The 26,026-nt window shown below is 41.9% G+C and overlaps 3 protein-coding genes across 3 annotated transcripts; all 3 read right to left on the minus strand.

Annotated features, from left to right (window-relative positions):
* Positions 1-9,630: 9,630 nt before the first annotated feature.
* On the minus strand, positions 9,631-17,972 carry msh5 (mutS homolog 5; the record flags this gene model as incomplete). The annotated part of the gene is made up of 25 exons (XM_080501337.1): positions 9,631-9,751; positions 9,918-9,991; positions 10,073-10,210; positions 10,407-10,553; positions 11,868-11,942; positions 12,079-12,228; positions 12,451-12,577; positions 12,653-12,771; positions 13,537-13,604; positions 13,712-13,799; positions 13,914-13,994; positions 14,146-14,255; positions 14,338-14,410; positions 14,504-14,632; positions 14,709-14,771; positions 14,858-14,996; positions 15,672-15,717; positions 15,810-15,892; positions 16,169-16,204; positions 16,517-16,626; positions 16,868-16,989; positions 17,125-17,178; positions 17,479-17,559; positions 17,662-17,785; positions 17,874-17,972. The coding sequence occupies 25 exons, from the start codon at positions 17,970-17,972 to the stop codon at positions 9,631-9,633; spliced, it is 2,457 nt and encodes an 818-aa protein (XP_080357463.1).
* Positions 17,973-19,445: 1,473 nt separating this feature from the next.
* LOC308134094 (SPRY domain-containing SOCS box protein 2) lies at positions 19,446-20,389 on the minus strand (the record flags this gene model as incomplete). The annotated part of the gene is made up of 2 exons (XM_080501714.1): positions 19,446-19,570; positions 19,654-20,389. 2 exons carry the CDS (start codon positions 20,387-20,389, stop codon positions 19,446-19,448), a joined length of 861 nt encoding a protein of 286 aa, XP_080357840.1.
* A 3,602-nt stretch (positions 20,390-23,991) lies between these two features.
* On the minus strand, positions 23,992-25,695 carry LOC308133827 (H-2 class II histocompatibility antigen, E-S beta chain-like; the record flags this gene model as incomplete). Its single annotated transcript, XM_080501339.1, has 5 exons — positions 23,992-24,114; positions 24,380-24,490; positions 24,574-24,855; positions 25,277-25,537; positions 25,635-25,695. 5 exons carry the CDS (start codon positions 25,693-25,695, stop codon positions 24,077-24,079), a joined length of 753 nt encoding a protein of 250 aa, XP_080357465.1. The 3' UTR covers positions 23,992-24,076.
* Positions 25,696-26,026: the final 331 nt, after the last annotated feature.

Here is a 26,026-nt window from a genome sequence, read left to right on the forward strand (position 1 = left end):
CGGACTCCTGCAACTCGAGCGAAATCAACTTCAACATATGGACAGACCCTCCTGCACAGCCTCAACACTGACTGTCCAACCCCCCCCCCCCCCCCCCCCCCCAGCAGGGGGTCTCCACTTCCGCCGTCTCATAAAATATGCACGATGGGACCGACTTTAAAGTTTGGCCATGCAGACACCAGACTATGCAGTCGTCAGTAAACACACACGGGATGTTTGTCGGTATGTTTTAGTGCCTCTGAGTGGCGCAGTTGCTCTGAGTCACACTGTGAAGGGTGTTTTTGTCCTACATCGCTCTCTGACTCACTCGCGTTTTTGAAAGATCAGAGCTCCACTGTTTCAAGTCCACTCGCCCCGTTGTTGTCTTTCAACTTGACCGCAGCTTGAAGAAGAAAAAAAAATCCCTAAAGCCACTACAAGTTTGACCATATTTGGACGTGAAGAAGGTTTGCTGAAAAGTTATTTGGGTACCATACTGGGAGGTGGACACACACTCCCTCGCACACACACATCTTCACTGCAGAGCTCCACTTTTATTTACTGAAGAGGTTCAGTTAAGAGGATGAACCAGATTAGGTCTCAAATGAGTCTTGATCTAATCTCACACATGGCCATAATCTACTCTTTATCTGAGGAAAAAATTGTGTTCCGGTATAAACAAGAGAAGCGCATAAGGCCACACTCCTCTCACTCGACACCTACAGCCACGCTATAAATACCAGCTGCTGCTCTCAACACAGGCAACATCTATTCCTTTTTAACTGTAATTCAACTTTAAAAAAAAAAAAAAATCTCTCCATGTCAGCTGTTCAGTTTCTTTTACTCTGTTCTCTCCTGTGTGATGAGGCGAGATCCTAAAGAACTTCAATCGGATTCTACAAGAGAAACGGAAAAGAGCATCGACTTTACACACACACACACACACACACACACACACACACACACACACACACACACACACACACACACACACACACACACACACACACACACACACACACACACACACACACACAAAAGCCTGCTCTGAGACGTTCCTGACGTGGTTCCAGCGAGTTGAGTAATTGAAGCCTCACTCTCCCACCATCAACGACCTTTCATCGCTTCTCCGCTTCATCATCGGATTCCTACGCTTTAGTCAAATACTCCTTCCTCCATTTTATAATCCTTGGCTTCTTTGCGGAGCTGCGCAATCCTGAAAATAGGCCAAAAAAAAAAACCCAATGCGGGGTGAAAACAAAAATGTTAGCAGGTACAATTAAGCCAAGTGAGCCTGCTTTTGAACAGAGGGGAAAATTTCGTGGAGGGTGGAGGAGGGTTGGGGAATTTTTATTTTTTAATTATCGCCAGCGTTTTCTCCCTCGCTCTCTAATTACACAGGGGATCAGTCTGAAGGTTTTTTTTTTTTTTTTTTCTTTTATGGGATGTTCAGGACTGCTGAGTATTTCCTTGTTGTTCGGGCCCATGCTGGGATACCGCCATCCAGATGACGGCTGAGACCAACGGCGCACAATCACTTGCAGAATAACACGTTTCACTCTGCAGAAACTAGCAGCCATCTGTCTCTCGCCAACACGCCCAGCGTTTTAAGATGGTGAATGTATATTTCAGTAGCATTGGTGGATTCGGGGGGGGGGGGGGGGGTGATGAGTTGGAGAGATGTGTCTGAATCTTGCACCACGCTGGAAGAATCCTCCTTCGCACGTATTGCTCAGAAAAGCAGCTCCCTCCTCTCTCTCGCAGTCCCTCTCAGCTGTGAGCCGCTCTCGTGTTTACATTTGCACAGGGGGGGGGGGGGGGATGCTTATACCAATCAATCTCCATGTTGTCATTGTTGTTATACTGATCTCCACTCACGTGCTCGCTTTATTAGAGTCCTCGACAATCCTGCGATTAAATCCACAATCCATTAAGGGTATATAACATCACACCTCCCCGGAGCCCAGGCTGTTGCTTTTTTTTTTTTTTTTGCAAGCCGGAAACTTACATTTATTACATTTCCCCCGCGTAGACCAAAACAAAGCAGCACATCTTAACATTTATAGATGCTTGGCTGCCAGACTTGTGGCCTTGTTGATCGTAAAAAAAAACTAAAAAAAACCCGACAAAAGATGATTAATATTTATCATAACTGTTGCATATAAATTTTTAATCATTGCGCCGTCAGCTGCATGAATAATTTTTGTCCCCTTTCTTCACATATATGGAGCAAACATAAACTTTGATTTCTCACGTGCCAAGCCTGACGACGGATCACATTTAGAAGTGGAATCTTGTTGAATCGGAAGCTAAACCGATGAAGAGAGAGTCATTTTAAACCCCTTTGTATGCAGATAAACCTCCGTACGCCAACTCAGGATTCAAGAAATCTTCTCATGTCTACAATCTGTGTTCGTGTGTGTGTGTGTGTGTGTTTTGCGTGCCGTGTTACATAAATCCACATTGCGGGTTTTATGCTGCTTTGAAATAAAACCAAATGGAATTCCCCTCCTCTGCACCGCGTGTGTGTGTGTGTGTGTATATTGATACATATCTGAGCAGACGGACAGGAGGGCATAAGCAGCTTAACCCGCGCTGACTCAGGACACATGCAATTTCTCTGCTGTTCCTTAAGACAGGGATAGAGAGAAGGAGGAGAGAGAGAGAGAGAGAGAGAGAAGGAAAGAGAGGAGAGAACCCCTGATCAACATTTTTTTTGGCTTTAGTGAAAAAGGATGTGAGGATCAACAAACTCAGGATGCCAGTTCGTATAGTGAACATGACCTGTAAAAGCAAAAAATTAAAAGGTGGGGGACGTCCTCACATCACATTCAGCTGAGGACCAATTTGACATTCAGTTATTAGAAACACCGTATTCTGTGTTAAAGCAATGAACTGAGCTGATAATTTCCTGACCTTTAAAGAGGGTCACACTCCTTTACCCGACCAAAACCCTACCGTGGCTGTGGTTGGTGTCAGTCAGCCAAGTGGCAGGTGCATCCCTTACTAATCCAATTGAAGCCGAGCTTCCGGACATTCCCATCACTCCTCACCGTGGAGTAAATGGAAGAGGCATCCCGCTCAACATGAGGCGACCACTATTGTGTTTTTTGGCCATCGCGATGCTCACATCTGCACGAGGGTAAGCAGATCAATGTTCAATGTATTATTCCGTCTCGCACCAGCAGCACAACTGCATTTTAACTCAGGAGCCAACCAGCTGGGCCGCAAGGCCATAGAAACCATGCTTCTGATTTCTCTTACCGGTTCATATCTTCACCCAGTTTCTCATTTAATCACGTGTAGTATAAGAACAGCGGCATCGATTTGCAAAAGATTCAACTTTTACATCATTCATTTTTGTTGATGGTCATGCTTTCATGATAAATCTTATTAAAGAACTCGACATTTTTCAATACAGACTTCTGGAAAACAAGTTCTTTAATGCTTTTTTTGGGGGGTAGTAATTTGTTCACTTGATTCACCTGTGGAGTATTTTATCACTTTCCTTTATTTGTATTCCAATTCACTGTCCTAAAAGGCAAAGAAAAAAATAGACAAACCTTCGCATCTGGAAACTTTGCTCAAAGCAGCGACGGGTAGAAATGCTGCTGTTCGACAATAAATCCAGCCTTCGTGACGATTCAACAACTGCTGAAGCATTTTTAGAACTGGTTTTAAGAGGTGTTGATTTAACTTTATGGTTCCTCTGGAGGATGTAATTCAGTCCAGCCTCTTTAATATAACAGGGTGCACAAAATGTTCAGACACTCAACACAACAGTGTCACATGCCATTTTAAATCTTCCAAAATTACTGTACAGCTGAAATCACCTAATATAATAATAATATTGCCCTTATTAACCCTTGTGTGGCATTGGGGGAAAAAACGTCCACTTGGAGTAATTTTTCCTCTTAATTTGACTATAACTTTCACTGTATTGGCTCAAATGGCATGATTTTTGCTGAGGAAGCTTACTTTTACATGCAATTTAAAAATTTGATTTTAAATTTTTCCCTCGGTCAATAATGCACTGTCGGCAAAAAAACTTCCTTATGTGGCGTTGGTGGCTGTTTTCATCCACTAACTTTGACCCCTGTAAAAATATATCAGATAAATATTTCTTCAAAATTTTTTCACATAAATCTGTTAATCAACTTCAGTCCTGATCAAAACTACCAAATATTAAAAAAAAAAATTAAAAATGAACCCTTTAAATGCCCATTTAGAAGATGAAGGCACTGAAATGGGAAAAAATACACACAAAATGACTCATTTTCAAAATAAAATGTGATCGGATATTGGATTCTTTTTACATGTTATTACAGTCTTGGATATGTCAAAGGTTAGTAATGTAATTATCTTTGAAGCATATTTAGTTTTTGTGCAAAATCAGTTTAAAAAAAAAACTCCCTGTTGTGGCGTTGGTGGCTGTTTTCATCCACTCATTTTACAGCTGTAAAAACATATCAGATAAATATTTTTTTTCCGATTTTTTTACATAAATCTGTTAATAAACCTCAGTCCTGATACCAAAAAGTATTACTTTTTTTAAATTAACCTTTTAAATGCCAATTTAGAAGATAAAGTCACGGATATGGGAAAAATACACGTGAAATTACCCATTTTCAATATAAAGTGATTGAACATAGGAGATTCTTTATTTTTTTTATCTTACATTACAAACATTATGAACTTTTGTGCAGCAGCAGGGATTCAGTCCTTCCAGCAGGACTTGCAGCATGTGATCTGGTGCACTTTGCATGTGTGCCCTCCACAACGGCTGCATGTGTCCACTTCTTTTTCACCCTTTGCACAAGATGCAGGCCCCCCTCTTCCCTCCTGACCTGCTGGTGGCTGCTGATGGCTCTGGCTCTTCTTCTGGTTCTGCTGGGGCAGCTGCAGCAACCTGCATTTCTCACCAGTGCGGCAGTAACTGCTGCTCGAGGAAGATGCTCTCTCCTCAACACTGCTGGAGACACCAGAGCGTTGCCCAGCTCTTCTAAGAAAAGCCTCTACTTGTAGTGTTTTCCCTCATTCCACGAGGGATCCACCGCCAGGAAGATAACCAATGCAATAGGCTGAGACCTCAACTATGTTGAACAATGACGCCTGGGGCCACCGATTGGTCTTCCTTTTGACGCTGTAGGTGCCGACAAGCTAAAAAGATAATCGAAGAAGAAAACAATAAGTCCTGATTTCAAAACGGGAAATAGCTGCACATGGCATATGGAAACTTCATCAAAAATAAAAAATATATATCTTTTACAAGCACAGAAATTCAGTAGAAAGCTAACAGCAATAGGATGCATGTGGTAAATATGTATTGGCACATACCTTATCTTGATTGTCAACCCCGTCTTTGCAGCGGTTGTAGGCGACGACAATCTCTGGCTTCTGCTTTGAGCCTCCGTCAGCGCTGGCTCCTGGTGTCTTGTGCTCAGCAGGATGGCATTTCTGCCTTGTTTCAGAACATAGCTCACAACTGTGGTGTTCTTGGTGAAGCCAGACACGGAGGAGAGAGCAGCTCCACCTTTCACCTGCACAAGGTTGGGTGGCAGCTCCGGCTTGTTCTTTCTCACAGTTCCAACCAAGGCCAATTTCCTCTTCAGGAGCTCCTGGGCAAGTGGGTAGGTGGTAAAAAAAGTCGAGGGTGGAGCAAAGTCAGCATCGGACTCTCCTGAGGTGGTGGTGTCTGAGGAGGATGACTCTTCACTCTCCATTATAAGATCCAGGGCCTCTCTTGCACTGAATTTCCTCTTCATGTTTCTCCTGCTCTTCTCACTAGCAAATGGCCAGCAGAACTTATGCACGTGCTGAAATAGACTTACCTTGTTTATGTTTATGTTTGGCCCAGGTCAACTCTGTGAAATCTGAGTGCCAAGGGACCTCTTCTCAAGATGAAAAGGCCACCTGGCCAGCACTTTGTTTTTGTTTACTCTATGTAGACTCTGTGTAGCTCCGAGAACTTGGGTGCATGTTTACATTTTTTAGCTATATCAAGGTCAGTGCACAAAGGTCACACACACACACACACACACACACACACACACACACACACACACACACACACACACACACACACACACACACACACACACACACACACACACACACACACACACACACACACACACACAGACACACAGACAATGGGTGATTTTGTGTGTATTTTTCCCATATCAGTGCCTTTATCTTCTAAATTGGTATTTAAATGGTTCATTTAAAAAAACATAATAATTTTTGGTAGTTTTGATCAGGACTGAAGTTGATTAACAGATTTATGCAAAAAAAATGGAAAAAAAATATTTATCTGATGTATTTTTACAGCTGTAAAGTGAGTGGATGAAAACAGCCACCAACGCCACATAAGGAAGTTTTTTGGAAAATCAGATTTTGCACAAAAACTAAATATGCTTTAAAGATAATTACATTACTAATCTTTGACATAGCCAAGACTGTAATAACATGTAAAAAAGATCCAATATCCGATCACATTTTATATTGAAAATGAGTCATTTTGTGTGTATCTTTTCCCATTTCAGTGCCTTCATCTTCTAAATGGGCATTTAAAGGGTTAATTTTGAATTTATTTTTTTTAATATTTGGTAGTTTTGAGCAGGACTGAAGTTGATTAACAGATTTATGCAAAAAAATGTTGAAGAAATATTTATCTGATATATTTATATAGGGGTCAAAGTTAGTGGATGAAAACAGCCACCAACGCCACATAAGGGAGTTTTTTTGAAAATCTGATTTTGCACAAAAACTAAATATGCTTTAAAGATAATTACATTACTAATCTTTGACATAGCCAAGACTATAATAACATGTAAAAAAGATCCAATATCCGATCACATTTTATATTGAAAATGAGTCATTTTGTGTGTATTTTTTCCCATTTCAGTGCCTTCATCTTCTAAATGGGCATTTAAAGGGTTAATTTTGAATTTATTTATTTTAATATTTGGTAGTTTTGAGCAGGACTGAAGTTGATTAACAGATTTATGCAAAAAATTTTTGAAGAAATATTTATCTGATATATTTATATAGGGGTCAAAGTTAGTGGATGAAAACAGCCACCAACGCCACATAAGGAAGTTTTTTTGAAAATCTGATTTTGCACAAAAACTAAATATGCTTTAAAGATAATTACATTACTAACCCTTGACATAGCCAAGACTGTAATAACATGTAAAAGAATTCCGATGTCCGATCACATTTTATATAAAAAATAGATAATAATGCGTGTATTTTTCCCATATCAGTGCCTTTCTTTTCTAAATTGGCATTTAAAGGGTTAATTTTTACTATTTTTAAAAATAAATTTGGTAGTTTTGATTAGGACTGAGGTTGATTAACAGATTTATGCAAAAAAAATTTCCAAAATTTTTTTGCCAATATATTTTTACAGCAGTCAAAGTTAGTGGATGAAAACAGCCACCAACGCCACATAAGGGAGTTTTTTGGAAAAGCTGATGCTGCACAAAAACTAAATATGCTTCAAAGTCAGTTGCATTACTAATCTTTGACATATCCAAGACCGTGATAACATGTAATACATTTCTTGTTTCTGATCATTTATTATATTGAAAAGAGGTAATTTTGTGTTTTTCCCCTCCCAAAATCAGTGACTTCATCTTCTTACTGGGCATTTAAAGGGTTAATTTTTACTATTTTTAAAAAAAAAATTGGTAGTTTTGATCAGGACTGAGGTTGATTAACAGATTTATGCAAAAAAAAGTTGAAAAAAATATTCTTCTGATATAATTTTACGGCTGTCAAAGTTAGTGGCTGAAAACAGCCACTAACGCCACATAAGGAAGTTTTTTTGAACGCCACACAAGGGTTAAGGAAGTATTTATTGCACTTTTGCTGAACTGCCATATAACTTACGTCGGTCCTTCCCTAACGTTTTTATTATTGCCTCGTGGCTTTCCTCATGTTGAACTCCACCTCATCACAGTTTTGTGTGCCCCTTTACCTGAGCTGGCATTAGCTAACGAGATGAAGAGGGATCAGGATTGTGAGAGCCACTGACAAACATCTTACGGATGCAAGGAAGAGCTTAGTCCCTTTTATCGACAAGAGCCAACAGCAGCATGGACGCCGGCGCCAAAACCCGAACATCCAATACTATGTTGTTAATCATAGATTATAATCGATCATTTCCAACCAAATTTGTTCCGACATGTCTGGTATTTGGCTGCAGCGTCTTCCCAGATCTTCTGTTACACACACTGTGTCGTTCTGAACAGCAAGACAAGAGTGTGAACAACCAATTGCTTGTCCTCTCCCTGCACAAGGTTTTTAACAACCACCGTTCTCTAGTAATTCCAGTATCTCCCTGCTAAGTAAAAACACGACACTGCCCCGAGACTTAGGAGCGCTTGCTGAACAATTCAAGCCGTCCACTCTGACGAAACACGAATTCCAGACTGCTGCAGAATAAACAAAACATTTCTGAGATGCTGGAGTGTCTCAGCAGAATGCTCATGAGTCTGGCCTGGTGTGCTCAAACATGAGGTCATCGCCTCAACCCTCCAAGGTTTAAATAAGTTCTTCATCATTTTTTTAATTTGGAGCTGAAGATTTTGATTGTTTGCCATGCAGGCTTTTTAGTCCTGTTATCTATCATCTGATATCGTATTCCTCAGTTTGGCGTCTTAACTTGACGTCATTCTTAAAAACCAGTGTGTGTGTGTGTGTGGTGCTGTTTGGGTCCAGGAGAGGAAGAGGAGCAGCTGATGGAGTCGGTTGGCCTTGAAGAAGAGCGGGAGTACTTGCAGTGTTTCCGCTGTGACCTGGGCTTCTGGGACGCCTGCTACACCACTGAAACCAACTGCAGCCTGGGAGAGCGCTGCTTCACGGGCCGGGGGAGGGCAGGTGTGTAAGACAAGTCGCCGTTCGCTGAGAATCTGCATAAATGTGAGCAGTGCGGGGGGGGGGGGAGTGTGAAAGGATTTCTTTGGGGGGTTGGGTTTTGAAAACGTCTCCTACTCAACACACACAGACACTAATTATCTTCTGTCGCCAGCGGACGTTCTGGACGTAAAGACCCTGGGATGTGTGAAAGTAGAGGAATGCAACGAAGAGACCACCGTGGAGCTCTTCGCGAACAACACCGTCTTCGTCATGACCAAACACTGCTGCGACACGCCCTTCTGCAACTCCGCACACAAACCCCCTACATGCACGTTGTTATATCTCACCGTGGCTTTTCTAACGAGCTGGAACCTCGTTGGAGCCTCAGCGGGATCGTAGGGAGCAAACATTCATCTATTGTTGTCAAAGAAACATGGTGAAGGGGATGCTGAAGGGACTTTGACCATATGGTTCAGAAAGATTGCCAGCTTCACACAACTTTTGCACTAATGAGGGAAAAAATAAAAAAAACAGTAGATGATTAAGCAATAATACAATATTGTAATGTATAATATGATTTGTTAACAGATTACATCAATTCAGTTGTTTTTGTAACCATGAATATTTTGAAACGTTTAAACCAGTGTCTTTGCTACAATATAACTTATTGCTGCATGTGTAGGATAATAAATACGTGACTGTAACTCTGCTGTCGTCTGTGTATTCTGCACACTTCGTGAAACGAACGCGAGCAAACTGAAACGACATTGGCGGCAGGAGGGGAGATTAGCTGTTGTTTGCGGGGCCTCCAGAAGAGGGCAGGAGTTCATCTTGCATGAAACTTTGCAGATCCAAATCTTTGTCCTCCAGGTCTAAGCTCAGGAACCTCTCCACCACAGACCTGCACCTGCACACACACACACACACACACACACACACACACACACACACACACACACACACACACACACACACACACACACACACACACACACACACACACACACATATATACATGTGTTTCCCACTACTTGTGTGTTTTTGCAGTGGTTCTGTGTCGTCATGAGACCAACCTCACTGTCTGCTCATCAGAAGAAGCTCTGTCAGTGCGTTTGATGGGCCTGCCTGTTCTGTACAGCTCCGACACCTGAACACACACGAAGTGGCCTGTCAGTCCGGCCGTCAGAAGCCAGTGCGTGAAGAATTGTGTGCGCGTGCGTATGTTTACCTCGACTCCCCTCCGTACAAGGCGACTCGGCAGGCCGGCCAAAGTGGCCACGTTGGCAGCGTAGCTGGACTGGCAGATGCCCTCCTTCAGCTGGTACAGAAACACTAACTCGTCTCCGTCCACCGCCGTCTCCAGGGTCTAACGCAACGGGGGGGGGGAGCACGATGTTGCAGCAGAGGCTCATTAACTGGCGGCTCATTTTTCAGGCGTCGGCTGTCAAACGTTGCTCGGCGGCACGTGGGTTTACCGTCATTAAACCTCACCGAACATTCACACCAAACACCTCAGGCTGCATCTCAGCACTGTTCCGGCCCAGATAGTACGCATCATTTACCAGGAGAGACAGAAGGCTGGAGGACGGCAGCAGGCCCAGCTGCAGCACGCTGTGGAAGTTGGTAGCCAGCAGCACGTGAGGACAATCCACAAGAGCCTTCCTCAGCCAGACGGAAATCGACGCGGCCAGTAAAGACAATCCGTCCACCTATAAAGGGGAGGTTATGTCATTAGCTTTGTTTGTGATCTGGGATTGGAGCTGCTCTCTGCTAAAATCTTTTGTCTTAATTGAGGCTAAGCCGTTCAACAGAAAGCATTGAACGTCTGACATTGAGTTGCCGCCGTGGACAAACAAGTCAAGGCTGATTGTGCCTATTAGTCACGAGGAGTCGGTCTTCACCTCCCAGATGGATTCCTCTCGCTTTGTTCGAATGACAAACAGACTCTCCTTCTGTGACTTTGAACGGTGTTTACTCACAACCATCATAATCTAATAAATGCTGAAGTAGGCCCAATATTACAGTACTCATTAATCATGTAAATGTTTATTCACCATTCAAAAAAATTATACTCTCTCTGTAAGTAATCCTCAAGTACAGTATTTGTTTGTTGATTGGATCACCAAAAAAAACAACAATGAAACTTTTAATTCAAGTAATTAAAAGCTAATGTTTTTGTTGTATTGTCTGCCAGTGTAAAACATCTTCAAGAAAGTAAGCAGCCGACATAAAACTATTACACTACAACAAATATACAGTGTTGGGAGATGAGTGTGTTAAACGACACAATAACAGATGAGTGATTGGACACGTTCACTCGATCCAATCTTGAAATCAACATCAGCTTTGTTCTCGCCACAAAAAGCGAAGGTCAGGCCTCCGGTTTTAAGATGTGGCAAATAGATAAATAGTCTGACACTTACATGTTTTGTGAAGCAAGGTCATTCTCAACCCTGTCTACAATTCTAAGTTAAAAAAAAGTTATACAATACAGTATTATTGGCTCATTGTTAAACTTGTTAGTTGATTTAATGCATTACTTCTTCTACAAAAAACTTTCCTCTTTGTGTTGCTATGAGAATACGATGGAAGGTTTGAGTCAAAATAGGTCTTGAGGAAGATCTTAAGTCTATTCCCTATCAGGCTGGTTCTTTATAGTCTCAGACACTAATCTCTGAGCTGTCAGAAAAGTAATCTAATCTGGGCTACTTCATGTTTAACGGTTATGTACCAGTTTGTTCCGAGCATCAGAAGTACAGACGTTTATATAAAGAAGCCATCAAGTGAACTCTTTTTAATCGGCTCCAAAAAACTGTCTGTAGGAGGGAGATGCTGACGCGTCTATATCTGCATATCTAAACAGCTGCTGGTGTTTTTTTCTGCTAATGCGCGACACACGCCGAGGTGAAGTGAGGATCTGCTTGTGTCGCGTCTCAAAAGTGAATAATCGGCTGTGACTGGTTTGAAGTGAATCACTGGAACTGCACCGTGTGCCCTTGTTATGTACATGCAAAGTTTCTTACTGTGTTGGTTCCTTTTCCAAATTCATCAATGAGAACTAATGAGTTCCCAGAACTGCTGTTGAGAGCCTGCGCCATCTGGAGAATTAAGAGACACAAAACTGTTAGACCTTACATTGTTTGATTGTGTGTGTGTGTTATAATAAAGCGTAGGCAGGTGGAGAGGGGGAGTGTGGTGAGCAGAAATCCATGCATGTGTGCCAGTGCGAGACACCTGGTTGAGGTCTATCATGAAGGTGCTGATGCCCACAGACACGGACTCTCTGCTCTGCATGCGGGTGAAGATGCCGTCAACCAGACCGATCTCCGCCTCCTTCGCCGGCACGTCGGAGCCGATCAGAGCCATGAAGACGATCAGGCCCACCTTTCCAAAATCAGAGTACGAGGCAGAGTGTCAAGAGAACGTACGGAATTTCAGAAAGACATTTGTGCAGTTCTTAAAATTACATTTATACAGGATTAGATTTGTGTGCTGTTTATTTCTTCACTGTTGGTTTGGTGAGATACGTTTTCCTTGATGAAATAGGAATAAAAAAAACGAAATGATGATTTTCTGTGTTAAACATTGTGAAAGCGCTCCTCCTACCTGTTTGAGGTATATGCTTTTGCCAGATGAATTAGGGCCAGTGATGATCTTGACTCTACCCGCTGACTCAGCACTCTGGAAAGAATTGGCCACAAAAACTGGACTGCACAGCTCCAACAGCGGGTGCCTGAAAATGCCAAAATTCCAAAATAAAGCACCGTCACTCACTAAAACGTTTCCCGTCCACCATTTCAGCTCCCACCTGCCCTGTGTGATTGTGATGCTCCTGTTGCTTGCCAGCTTGGGTGAAGTGTAACTGTACTCCAGGGAAGCGCTGCTCATGGCCATCAGACAGTCAAGCTCAGCAGTAAGCTCCACAACCTACACAATTTTATTATGCTGGATGTCATTAATAGAGCAAACATCTTTGAAAGATATCTGATAAAAACAAATAAAAAAATGCATTCCTGAGAGCTTTTACCACGCAAAGAATATTGAGATGGAAGCTGCCAATTTAACTATATTTGACCCAAAAGGGAACATAGTGAGTCGACTGGCCACAAAGAACATTGCGTTTAGAAATGTAGCGGAATGTTACTTTTCTCTGCAGCATAAAGAAGTTAATTTTGAACATTTTCCATACTATGCAATCTATAAAACAACAAGGTCGGGTGAGTGTGGGCATTTAATTCTCAAAAGAGAGAGAGGAAGAGGTGTTGCTTCATAAATGTTTAATAAGTTTGCAACCTTAAGCCCAAATAAAGCTCTTTGTATGTGTGTTGGTTTCTTTTTTTGTTGCAAGTTGCAATCTGCCTAACAGCTTTCCGGCAGCTTCGAGCAAGAATAGTGTAAACACAATAATGCATCATCTGACCTGAATGTTCATTCTGCCCTCAGAAACAACACTAACATGTGATATAAGCAGTAGGGAGAATCCCAGCAGGAGGCGAGGTTCACTGCATTCATGAAACGTAGAATCCAGACCAGTTTCATAATTCAAAATGGACAGCTTCAAAGGAGATAATCAAAACAAAATCCACCTACACACGTCAAAAGAATCACTTATCATGCCAACACTGACTGCATCGGAGTGGGAGTCATGTTTTGAAAAGTGGAACCAGGACGCGGCCGGTGATGAACACCAACCTTATAAAGGGAGGCGCTTCTCTCAAGGATTGCGTTTTGCAACTGCGTCACTACTGCCGTCTCCATGTCTGAGAAACAGGAAGCTTATCATCGGGAGCGAAACCTGAGCATCGCAACCTTGTCGTTAAAAATATCAGGAACAGTAATCGGGGAGCAAATCTGTCAGGCACAAGACCTCTGATATCGCAGTGCAAGTCTCCCAGGAGGTCGTCCAGCTCTCTGGTTCTCTGGCTGCGGTAGTGCAGCCGGTCTCCTGACAAGAACTAGCACACGCAAACACACAAACGTGGAAAAAAAAACGAAAAAAGAAATAAATATTGAACGCAGACCGCTCGAGCACAAAGGGAGCAATTTCCTCAACAAAGTCATAAACAAACCATGAAATCAAGCCCTTCTATCTGAAAATGCTCTTTCTCCACCATGTCGGGAAGCCGAGGCACAGAGAGCAGGAATCCAATCTGCAGGGAGAGTTTGACATTTATGTAAGTGGAGTTACAGGCTACATACGGTCTACGAGAGGGACGCATTACATGCACGTGTCGGAGAAATTATTCAAAATGTATTTCTGGCAAAGCGCAGTTAGCAGTGGTGTAGAAGTTGAGCTCAGACCAGCGGGATGTAAATAACACAGCAAGATGGGATTCGAGCATCCAGATGTTCAAGCTCTCTTCTGGCAACATCTGTCAGGAATGCCGAGAGCCCCATCATCCTCCTCTTCTCTGAAAGATAAAGAGCAGGTTTGGTTTACCTGGCGTTAAAAAAATATATATATAAAAAAAAAAGCGATCTACTTGCACCTACTCTCATCAATGGCAGGATCCACGTCTGGTTTGATGATGAGGCGGTTCTCCGCGAGGCTGCTCTCAAAATCCACCTGCACGCCGGAGGTGAGAATGAGCTGAAACACCGACACCAATGAGGACGTTCGCTGCATTGGTGATTGGCGATTTCTGTTCCCCGGGCTCACGACTTGTCTGATGAGGGAGGCGACGTGGTGGAGGTCGTCGGAGAAGCCGTCGCCGATGTCGCCGAACAGCCGGATGGACCGTGGAAGGTGCCGCACCGTGTCCCTGATGCACACCGCACTGCACACCGTCTGACGAACGTGAACACACAATCTTTTACTAAGTCTTTCCTCGCACAGACAAAGCTCCGTATCGTAAACCTCGTACCTTGTAAAGACTTTGCCAGTCAGTCACTTTGGTGTTTGAGAGAGACATACGGCGCAGAAGAGTCTGCAACAGCAACATATGTGTTTATTTCAAGGTACCATAAGTGCTCATTGATATAAATAAATGAAAGTAATGGGGAAAAGCATCACTGGTATGTTTCTGATGTTGCGTAAGGAAGACTGCAGGACGTTCAGGGTGTCGGAATTTCGCGGCGACGTAAAGAAGCGTATAACTTCTTGTCTTCTGTGTAACACCTCCAAGTCCTGTGTGGGCCGCAGAAACCACTGGCTGACGGAAGGAGGTGGTCGTTACTCACAACTGATTCAAATAATGCAGACTTCTCTTTAAGATCACAGCAGGAAGTGAGTTTTTTTTATGAAGCACTTTTCTACGTAGCTGAGATAACACAATGTTGGTAAACACAGCAAGGAGCAAAACATATCTCTGAAACTATTGTTGACGCTAAAAAACAAAGATGAAGCATTGCCTCGGAAGGAGAAGTTGATTTGGTCTTTCGAGGAGCAAACAATGAAACAACAAACATGAAAATCATGTGACAGACTTTGTGCCTGCTGGAGTTTTTTTTTTAATTGTTTGACCAAAACCCTGCCTGAAGATTAAATTTGAGTTGCTTTGTCCTTTGGTTTTAATGCTTCCAGAGTTCCCAAATGTTTCTACTATATCCACAACTATTAACCCTGATACTGCGCACTAACTTTCTTTTGTTTAAAGTATATAATAACTTTAACGTGGCACCATTGTCTTTCATGGCTCACGCAGACCATGCTGTTTTAATGTTTCTCAGTGATGAACTTCCTGTGAGCAATTATGGTAATTAAAGGGTTTCTTTTAGGAGGGACTAAAAGACGATGTTTTATTTCAACAAGAATGTACAACTTTCCGTTGATAAACTAAAAACAGGCCCTTCAGTTTTTGTTTCCAGAGAATAAAGAGGTGTCTCACCGTAGGAGTCTGGAGCCAAATTTGCATCGACAGCGGTTCATTATCCCTGTGATTAACAAAAAGAGCGAGCAGCGTCTGTGAGAGCAGCTGCAGAACACGTGTGAATAGTGTTTTGATTTGTCACTTTGAGTCACGTACCGTAAAGACTCAGTCCTTCCTTTTCACCCGAATGCAACTTGTACACTGACGGGTGGAGCTCCGACTTGAAGATCTGCAGCACACTGAAACCAACACAACCTTCTCCTCTCGATCTGGAGACTTTTGTTCTATTTTACAGCACTCCATGCATTATAAAAAATACCTATTTGGAATTCAAAACTTGAACAAGTGTAATAAACAGTGAAGTAAGTTGGACATACAATGTGATTTAAATCAAAAAACTGAACTCAACAGCTTCACTATAGATTCAATTACTCAGTAAAACAATTGAGATCACCAGGGAATCTGCATTGATTTTCAGAGACAAGTGATGGACAAATGTGACTTTGACCACTTACCTGTATGTGTCTTGGTCAATGCACACCACACCTTTGCTAAAGTGGACAGAAACGACACAATTTTTCATTCATAAAAAAAATCTGAATCAAATTAAGCACGTTTGGTTTACTGGTACTCAAACAACAGTAGATATACTATGAAAACACTGTGCCACAAATACATTCCCACTGTGGCATGTTTGAAACATTTAAAAACCCATGTAGCCTTGAGAAGAGCAGTAAAAAAAAAGAAAGAAGACTAATCCTCATTGAAGAAACTCTGCAAAGATCCTCATTAGTGAAAATGTGCGATCATAGTTCTGTGTGTGTGTGTGTGTGTGTGTGTGGTTACATTAATGTGTGTCTCACAGTGTGTAGGCGTGGAACTGCAGGATCGGAACTCCAACACTGCTGTCTTCCAGCTCCACTCCCACTCTCCTCCTGTCCAGACATTTTAGCAGAGCGCCCACTGCCCTCAGCTAACCAAATTGTGCACACACACATGCATACACACAGAGAGAGAGAGAGAGAGAGAGAGAGAGAGAGAGAGAGAGAGAGAGAGAGAGAGAGAGAGAGAGAGAGAGAGAGAGAGAGAGAGAGAGAGAGCGAGAGAGAGAGAGAGAGAGAGAAAGAGAGCGAGCGAGAGAGAGAGAGTTATGGACAGGACATGACCAGCTCAGTCGTGTGATGGATAGGACGATATGAGGACAGCCGGCTAACCATAAGGGGCGAGTCAAAGGAGATGCAGGATGAGAGGTAGGACATCTTGTCCCTCTCAGAAATGCTGGAAGGGAGGAAAGGCACATGGGCAGAAAGAAGCCTCTGCTTACCAACCTCCAGACCTGCAACATTTAAAAGGAGATGCAGAATTAAACCATTATTTCCTTTGGGGAAAAACAAAGTCATATGATTTTTTTTGATACCAAAAAAAAATGCAGAGAAGGACTCGTGGAAAATATGGATGAATGCCGATTTACCAAAGTCAGCATATGGATAAGTGACCACTTCTGGTTTGTAGTCGGGATTCAAGCCTGAAACACAACAGAGAGGCCGAGCATCTCGTTACGTCACTGTGGTGCACTCAGTGGAGGCTACATAAAACACTGTGTAACATCCACAGTCTTATCACACAAACTGTGGAGGTTACATAAAACACTGCGTAACATCCACAGTCTTATCACACAAACTGGCTCGAGTGTGAAACATCCCTCATCTCACTTCACTCCCTTGACCCAGAAACTCCTTGTTCCACACAACATCAAAACAAAACGAGTTCAGACATTTTTAACATTCTGATTTTGTTTTGTTTTGTTTTGTCTCTCAGAGCTCACCGAGTTCTTGCAGATAACGAGTCATGCAGCGCTCCTGCTTTGCACTAGTGACGATAACATTGGGACTCACTTCTTGAACGACTGGATGAAACAATAAGGAGAAAGAGGGACATAAACCAGTGAGATAAAATGTCTTAAAAACGAGGAATGACGTCCAGCAGACAGAAGAGGTGAAGTGTTGACCTCTGGCCAGCAGGTGGAGCTCGAGGTCATCAGGAGTGTCGAGCATGTAGTGCAAAGACGAGTCTCCACTGTCATAGAAGCAGAGGCCCACCTGTCCGTGCTGTGCTAAAACACTGAGCAAAACCTGTAACGAACAGTAAACAACACGTATGTGCGTGTCACTGCTGGAAATACTCAAAACTCTGCTGGTCAGTGACATCGTATGAACTTACTACAGGGGAGTCTCCTGTCTCCTCAGCATCTCCATCGATTCCAAGGGGGGCAAATATCATCCCTCCTCCTCCCGGATGACTTTCAAGAGCTGTTGCCATGAAGACCCAGATCTACCAAGAACCAACAACATATTTCTGCTCAATTTATTAAACCTACAAAGCCTGGTCAGGTTCAAGTTGGGGAGATTTGAATTGCTCCTTGGGCCTTTTTCAATGTGTGCTGCTACAGCTTATTAAAAGTCTCTACAGCTGAATGAAGATTAAACACACTAAGAAATCACATAGACGGGTTAGGGTTATTAAGGTTATTAATTACCCTAAGAAAAAGTCCCTCCGTCTATAAATTAGTATTAATCAGGAAAGTACCTGGTTGCTAATTAGCTACTTAGCTAATTTAGACTAGCCAAATATAGTTGTATACATTTTCCTAATCAGAATTGACTTACCTGCTCGCCTGGTGAGTTAAAGCCTTTGATAGTATCGTATGGCCTTATAATCTATAAGTTGAGTTCAGTTCGTTACAAGGGAAGTTGTATTTAAATAGGTTTTCCTCTCCAGAGAGGCATGCTAACAACGCTAAGTGCTACCACGTTCTTCCCGTTCAGCTGTTGTCATGGCAACGGTCATGACCTTATATGTGACTACAGACCAAAAATAGATTGTTATTCCTGCAATTCAAACAATGATAACAGTGGAATAAATAATTCATCATGTCATTATTAAACATTGAAGATATATAAGAACTTAAAATATTACTCTTTGGAAAAAACAAAGCATTTGTGCTTGGTATATATAATAAATAATTGCAATCCTTAATATCTTACTATTCTTAATTCTGGGGTTTCTTTGTTCACAGAACAAATCAATAAAAATGTTCGCAAAAATTTTCAAACAAATCAAACAAACTTTATTTGTAATGTACTGTCTCTTCTCGCAATAAGATGTGTTCTTTTCCAAAGGGTTGAATATAGGTATCTGTTTATTAACCAGTGGTACAAGGAGATTTTCAAGGTTCAAGTTCAAGATTACAAGGAGATGAGAAGCTGTTTGAGAAGTTATAGGCACATTCCTATATCCTCTCCCAAATGGCACAGCAGGCCTTGCAGGTTAAGGTTGCTTTGATATAAAGTGGCATCCCTGCAATTCTGAATAGTTATGGAGGTGCTATTTTTTTTTTTATACCTTAATGATGCATTTTGTGCACATTTTGTCCCAAGTCCAAAAAAAACACTATAAAACAACAACGATCTTTCAATGCAAAAATACAAACAACTTTTATTCAAATTGAGTCACTCGTTACATATCCAAGAACAATATGGCAACTCTAGAAATTCACTTTTCATGTTTACAAACGACTCTTAAATTATATAAATACACTATATAAATATTAGTTTCATATTAACAGCTTAGAAATAATAAATATACTGAACATTAAATACAAAACACATTAACTGACATACATTTCATAAGAAGAAAATGCACAAGAAGCTGATTGGATAAAAAGTGCTGTGATTAATAAAGTGATTGGTAACGGTATCTTTTGTTCTCACTGCTGTGTGTGTGTGTAACGCCTTAATGATGAGGAAGCAGGTAGCGCTGGAGAACAGGGGGCAGAGGTAACTTGTCAGTTTGCCACCGCTGCCCTAAACACTGACGAATAGACAATCCAGACAACGCCGTCAGGGCTGGGGGATCACCTGAGAATGACAAGAACACGGTTTCTTTTACTGCATTCTACTGTATCTTAATATACTTTACCACGTAAACTTCCGATACTCACACGTTGTACCAGTCAGGTAGCGAAGTCGAATGTTGGCTCCTCCTCTCACGCTGCTCACGGCTGGGAAGAGCTCCACTCCGCGGGGAAGCTCCTTAAAGGCCACGCCCAGGAAGCAGCCATCCACAACAAAGCCCAGAGTCCCTACGTCAGCATCTAGCACCATCAGGATGCTCTCAGGAATGAGGAGAGGTGTTTCTACCCTCTTCGTGTTTCGTGCCGTGCTGCGTTGTGCTTTCAAAACCCCGGCGAGGTTCCTCCCCTGTTCTGCAGGGTAAACCTCCAGAGTTTGGCCGCCGTGCCAGAGCCGATTGGTTTTGAGTTCCCAACCCCAGGACTGCAAGTCTCCCCCCACCAGCACGGCGTACCCCGAGGCCTGCAGGGGACAGTCCCGCTTTGACACACCGAGGACGGCGTGGCTCCCCCTGTGACAGGGGCTCCAGACCACCTCCCAGACGTGAAGCCCGCTCCTCACCCCCGCCTCCGCCCTCACCCCGTCGCTGCTGAGCTCCGCCGGGGAGCGCGTCACCTCCTGCCTGCAGCGCGAGAGGGACAGGTTCGGGGAGCAGTGGACTGAGCTCCAGTGTGAGCGGCGGTCTGGTGGGGAAACGGGAGCGGAGCTCAGAGCGATGGCCAGACGAGAGGAGGTGGGGACAGACATGGGTTTGAAAGCCGACGGAGGTGGTGGGGGGATGTCCGCTGCCCCACCGAACAACCACACTGACAGTGAGAGACCCATTGGTGCGACGGCTGTCAGAGAACTGTTGAAGAAACGCAAGCACTTATTTTGGACTGACAAAACAATTGTCAGTATCGTAAAAAAAGACATTTGGAAATGTATTTGCTTCACATTTCATGATAACATGTCAACGTTGCAGTAGAAATTGGAGGTCTGTATTTTTAGATCACGGGGAAAAAAGGAGGTTTACCACCTTACGTCTCAGGCTGTTCATACTAGAAGATTCAGCTTTGAGGCCTTTCCTTGTGGAGTTTGCAAGTTCTCCCTGTGCATGAGTGGATGAGTGTGTACTCTGTGATGGACTGTTTTACGGTCCAGACCTATCATCACCCACAGTCAACTGGCACCATGTGTGCTCTCTTCATTATGCTAATTGTTCAAACATTGGATGATGGATATTCAATTCTATTCAGATTTCTCAACACAATTCAGCTGGTAAACAAATCACAGTCATTCACTCTGATTAGCAAATTAAAGTCAGCAATTTCCATCAAGTGCACCTCATCCGAATTAGGGATGTACAACTATTTAATGTCCGTCAATGTTTAAAGTTAAATTCAGGCGCAGCACAGAAACATAAGAACAAACCTAAAAGAAAAGAACAAACAAGTCTGATTCTTACCAGTCTGAGTGAGTTTCGGTCCGGCCGGTCGGTGTGAGCAAAGTGTGTCAAGGCATTCCCTCCCAGTTTCTGTGTTTATACGACTCTCTTATCTGGCGCATCTTATCAGGTAACGTAACCGCTGCGTCTGCTCCGGTGACCGGGTAACGATGGTCTGTGGGTCGACCTCCTGTTCCTGAACGGCGCAGTCCATCATCTCAGTCAGCGTGACGCCAAGAAGACCTGCAGTGACAAGGACGGCGGAGCCCTGGCGTTTTTGTTTTTTTTGTTTGTTTTTTTTATAAACAGCAAGAAGATGCGTCCGTCATCTAACGCGTCCGGTAATGGATGTAAACATAAACGGCAAAACACACGAAGAGAATAAGACTGGGGCATTTAATGAGTAAGAAAATGAATAAGAAATAAAAGCCAAAGCGACTCATTATTTATTTTAGAGCGCACATGCGCACCAGTAGCAGCGTGCGCGACTTATAGAGGAGTTGTTTTCCCCCCCCTGCGCGCAGTCTTACAGGCATTACCCTCACCTTAATCCATTTGGCACTGGATAATGCTTTGATTCGTTTTTATGGCTGTGCATTTGCCAATTTTTAGCAAGAGAAGGTTCTATATATCGGTTATTTAATATTACTGTGCGTTTTTTTTGTTTACTTTGCTTGCAATATTAACCGCAATGTCAAATTATGTCAGAGATTACAAGATAGGAGTAGATTGAGGAAAAATACCCACACATGTTTGTTAATGCACCCATGTGATTATTTTCTCATCACTTTTTATAATGCATTTGGTAAATATGAAATCCTATGGCTGTAGTGTATCATATATCATATACTGTACATGGTTGTGTTTCTATCATTGTAGAAAATATCTTGTTGTAAGAGCAAATCACTTCTTCTGTACTCAGCTATGAGTTCAAACAATTCTATATATAATGTCTATAACTCAATATAATTGTGTCAGCAATAAATATTGGGACATGCATGACTTCTAAATGTTTACTTGTATGACAAATCAGTTTGACCACAAACTTTCACCTCACAGAGGGAGAATCATCAGGTTGTTTTTTTTCTGAGAATGTCAGGGAGCTTCCAGATGAGTTTCAGTTCAAAGATATGCACACATGTGCATAGGTCATCCAAATCATTCTTTTCACTGGACTCATTAAGATGACAATAAAAAAACTTGATGATGAAAGGAAGAAAGTCGATGCTTTCTACCATTTAGATATTTGGACACAACCAATAATCCTCGTCCTTAACCTTTAAAAGCATCATTGTTATGTCTTATCTGCAACTGTAGATCACAGAGATCCTCCTCAGGCCCATTAAGTGACCACAGATCTTTTCCAGAATCCCCAAATCAACTTCTCAACTTAGTAGAGAAAAATAAATCATCGTACACAAGAGCAATCCCAAACAGCCCCAACCTCCCAAAAAAGAAAAAGTCTCTATTTGTTGTCCCTGGTTGTGCTTTAATGAGTCACTCTCCCACTATCTTTTTTTTTCTGTGTTAACAAGGCCAGTGGCGTCCAATCTGTGTCTTATAATTAAAGGCTGCCGCTGAGCACCACTATCTCGTCTAATATTACACATTCACGTCATGTAGGAGTGCAAAACCACAAGTGGGTCACATCTTATCCACTGTAAGTGAAAAAATCACAGATTCTTTATCTGTATCTACACTGTATGTGATTATTTGAGCACCGACTAAATAGCTGCATATCACACAATATATAAAAATCCAACTTGTGTTTATGAAGTAGATATGATAAGGGTGAGAATTTTAGATTTTAGGTGCCTTTGCTTTGTTGAAGTTGACAATATATTGGATTTGATTTACCAACTTCAAACATTAGCACCAACAGGACTCATAAAGAAGCTTTATCAGCTCAATCAAAAAGTCAGCGAATCAAAAAGCTTGTCCTTTCTCCACGTCACACTTACTGATGTGAAAAAGAACTTGACTATGAATTGAGTCCTTCGATTTATGCTAATATGACACAAATCTGCACACAAAAAAAATTATGCATGTTATTTTTAATGAAGAAAAAAATGTCCACTGGTCAACTTTTGTTAATCCTGTTGTGTATTTAGATGATCAAACATATATATATATATATATATATATATATATATATATATATATATATATATATATATATATATATATATATATATATATATATATATATATATATATATATCAGTGTATCCTCAAACGTGACTCTGTTGAGTAATGCAGAGTTAATATGAGAATGTAAAAGTCAGTCCCCTTGCTACTGATCATCAACAACGACTCATAAACATGTGACATCAAAAGATTATTCCAACTTGTCTGAATGACCACATATATTTTTGCTACAGATTCACCATCAGAAATCTTTGCACAAATATTTTAATGAACAACAAAACACTGAAGACATCAGACCTTCACTTTAACAACAGGCAAAATGAAGACAAGCCACTTATGACTATAAAGCCCAACATGTTTGACTTCTCATGACATAAATTACAAAAGCTGATTACAAACACGCGTCCACTCACAGGCTATATTAAAACACCCAGTGCAACTTTTTCACCTTTTTTAACACATTCAAAGACACAATATATCAACATTACATTCATAATGGAGTGTAGTTCATGTCGCTTGTGTGCATCACATTTGAAGGTCATGTATATAATACACTGTTCTCCAAGTTAATTATTTTTGTTAAAATATTACTAGTGCTTCACAATTCACATTTTTCCAACATTTTTGGAAACAGGGTTGTACTTTTCTATCCCCAAAAAAAGTTTTGTAACTTTAATTAAATGTGAAGAAAAGGTTTATATTTAATAAAGATACTCATGACTTTAATGAGAATGTCACTTTGCATACAAAGTGAAACAATTAAAAACAAAAAAGGGGGAAATATTGCAACCTTTGAATTCCTTCCAGCATATCCACCGACGTCTGAACTTTGAGTTTTACTTCTTAATACTTCTTTAGTCCAATCTGAGCCGTTCACCTTGAATTACTCTGAGGATACTTTTGCTCGTATTTTGAACATTTGAGTTCATACATAGTCTTTAATGAGTTCCTGGACTTGTGGGCACCGGCTGGTGGCCTAGAACACAAACAGAAAGATTAATGATAAATGGACATTCATTTCAAATATGTGGTTCACAGAAAAACGGTAAAAAGTTTAGAACTCCCCCCCAAAAAATCTAATTTTGACAAGTCCCACACTGCAGGATTCTAAGAGGGCCGCCATGTTTTGTTTTTTTGGGGGGTTGAAAAGTTATATGTCAAATTAACAAACGTGTTTATACCAGCTGCAGGTGGCTTATGTAAGAGACTGTTTATGATGTTAATTTGTTCTTATGTCTCACCCTTGTTTTTTTTCTTGTAGAAAGTGAATCCGCCAAGGACAAAGACCAGACCGAGGACAAGCCCCGCTGTTCCCACAGCAATCTTGTTCCTGTCTGCTGGTGTGAGCGATTCTGAAATCGCATTGATCACATTAATCAGCATATTATAAACACAGATCTATCTAATCTAATATGAAGACAGCTCACTGTCTTACCCCATTCATAGAGCTTGGGCTGCATGAGGCTGGCGTGCTCCACCTTGCAGAAGATCTTCTCTCCCGGTGAGGGTTTGACCTCCAAATGGGAGTGGATTTGGTAGAGCCAGTTTCCGTTGGACAGCTCCTCGGTCGTCGTCACGTCAGAGGTCACCTCGTGTCCGTTCCTCAGCCAGGTCAGCTTGATGTTTTTGGGATAGAAGTTATAGGCACTGCAGACAAGCATCCCTGGATGCGTGGCGCTCGCCGCCTCAACTGACCTCAGTGTGACCGAAGGCTCGACTACAATGAGAAATCCGAAAATTACTTGGCATGCAGCATAATGTTTGTATTTACAGCATGAAACATCTAGGATTTATTTTTTAATGTTTCAGAATACGACCTTGATGAATAAAAAAAATACATAAAAAGGGACACTGAGATGATATGTGCAGTGGCTGTCAGGAGTTTAGAGCGATCATCCTCTGGGGGGCGCCAGAGAGCTTTTAACAACATAATTCCAAAATCAAACAATAGATCAATTACTTATGTTAATATTTAAAGTTAGTAGAGCTAACAGCAACAATACAGCTCAGATTTTAAAGTGCAAATTGCCAGTTTTACTCAGGTATGTAGGAGATTACACTTTATCCTCAAGGCTTTTCTTCTGTTGTATCCTGAAGCATTATCACACATTTATTTAATCTGCTGTCAGCACAATCACCTGGGGTCAGGAAGATGTCATAGATCAGCTCACGGTTCTCCTCACACTTCTTTTTATTCTTCGCGGCTTGTTCCAGAAACCCTTTGCTCTTGTTAAGCTCCTCTGCAATTTTGCGTGTTCTCTCCGTGTAGCCCACATATTGTCCCAGCGTGCTGTTGTACTGGCCCAAAAACACTTTGTTAAAGTAGAGCTGCTCCAGATAAACAACCTCTCGCCTGGAATCGAACTGGCAACGGATCAAACCGTAGCCAAAGTAGGAGTCTGCAACGTTGAAGCACAACGAACGTTTTTTTTCTGATGAATGAATAAATGCTGGTGTGTCAGCAGAGTCATTAACTGGAGGCTAAATGTGACTTACCAGCTGTAGAACAGAACAAAAACAACAACAGGCATGGCACGACGGAGCTGTGAACTTGCATGGTGGCGAAGCAAAACCAAACTGGAAAAGGAAATAAAGTGATCGAAATCACAATGCAAGAATGAGGAAGTGAATCCACAGACTGCTTCCAGCAGACTTTCTGAACAGCAAGTGTGTGAATAAGGTGTGGTACAGCGACTACTGGGTTGGGTTCAGTGACAGCTTATTTTTACAACACAGGTTGAGTCCCTGGTTGTTTGTATTTGCACTTTTCACAACAGTGAATGCAGAACAAACTGCTTGACATGTTAAAAGCAGAACCAGTTTCTCCCATCAGTTTGCATGAAGTTAATCAGTTTCCAGCAGTTGTGATTGTTCCAGTGTTTGCCCTG

The sequence above is a fragment of the Blennius ocellaris genome (genome assembly GCF_963422515.1).
Source record: "Blennius ocellaris genome assembly, chromosome: 8".
NCBI lineage: Eukaryota > Metazoa > Chordata > Actinopteri > Blenniiformes > Blenniidae > Blennius > Blennius ocellaris.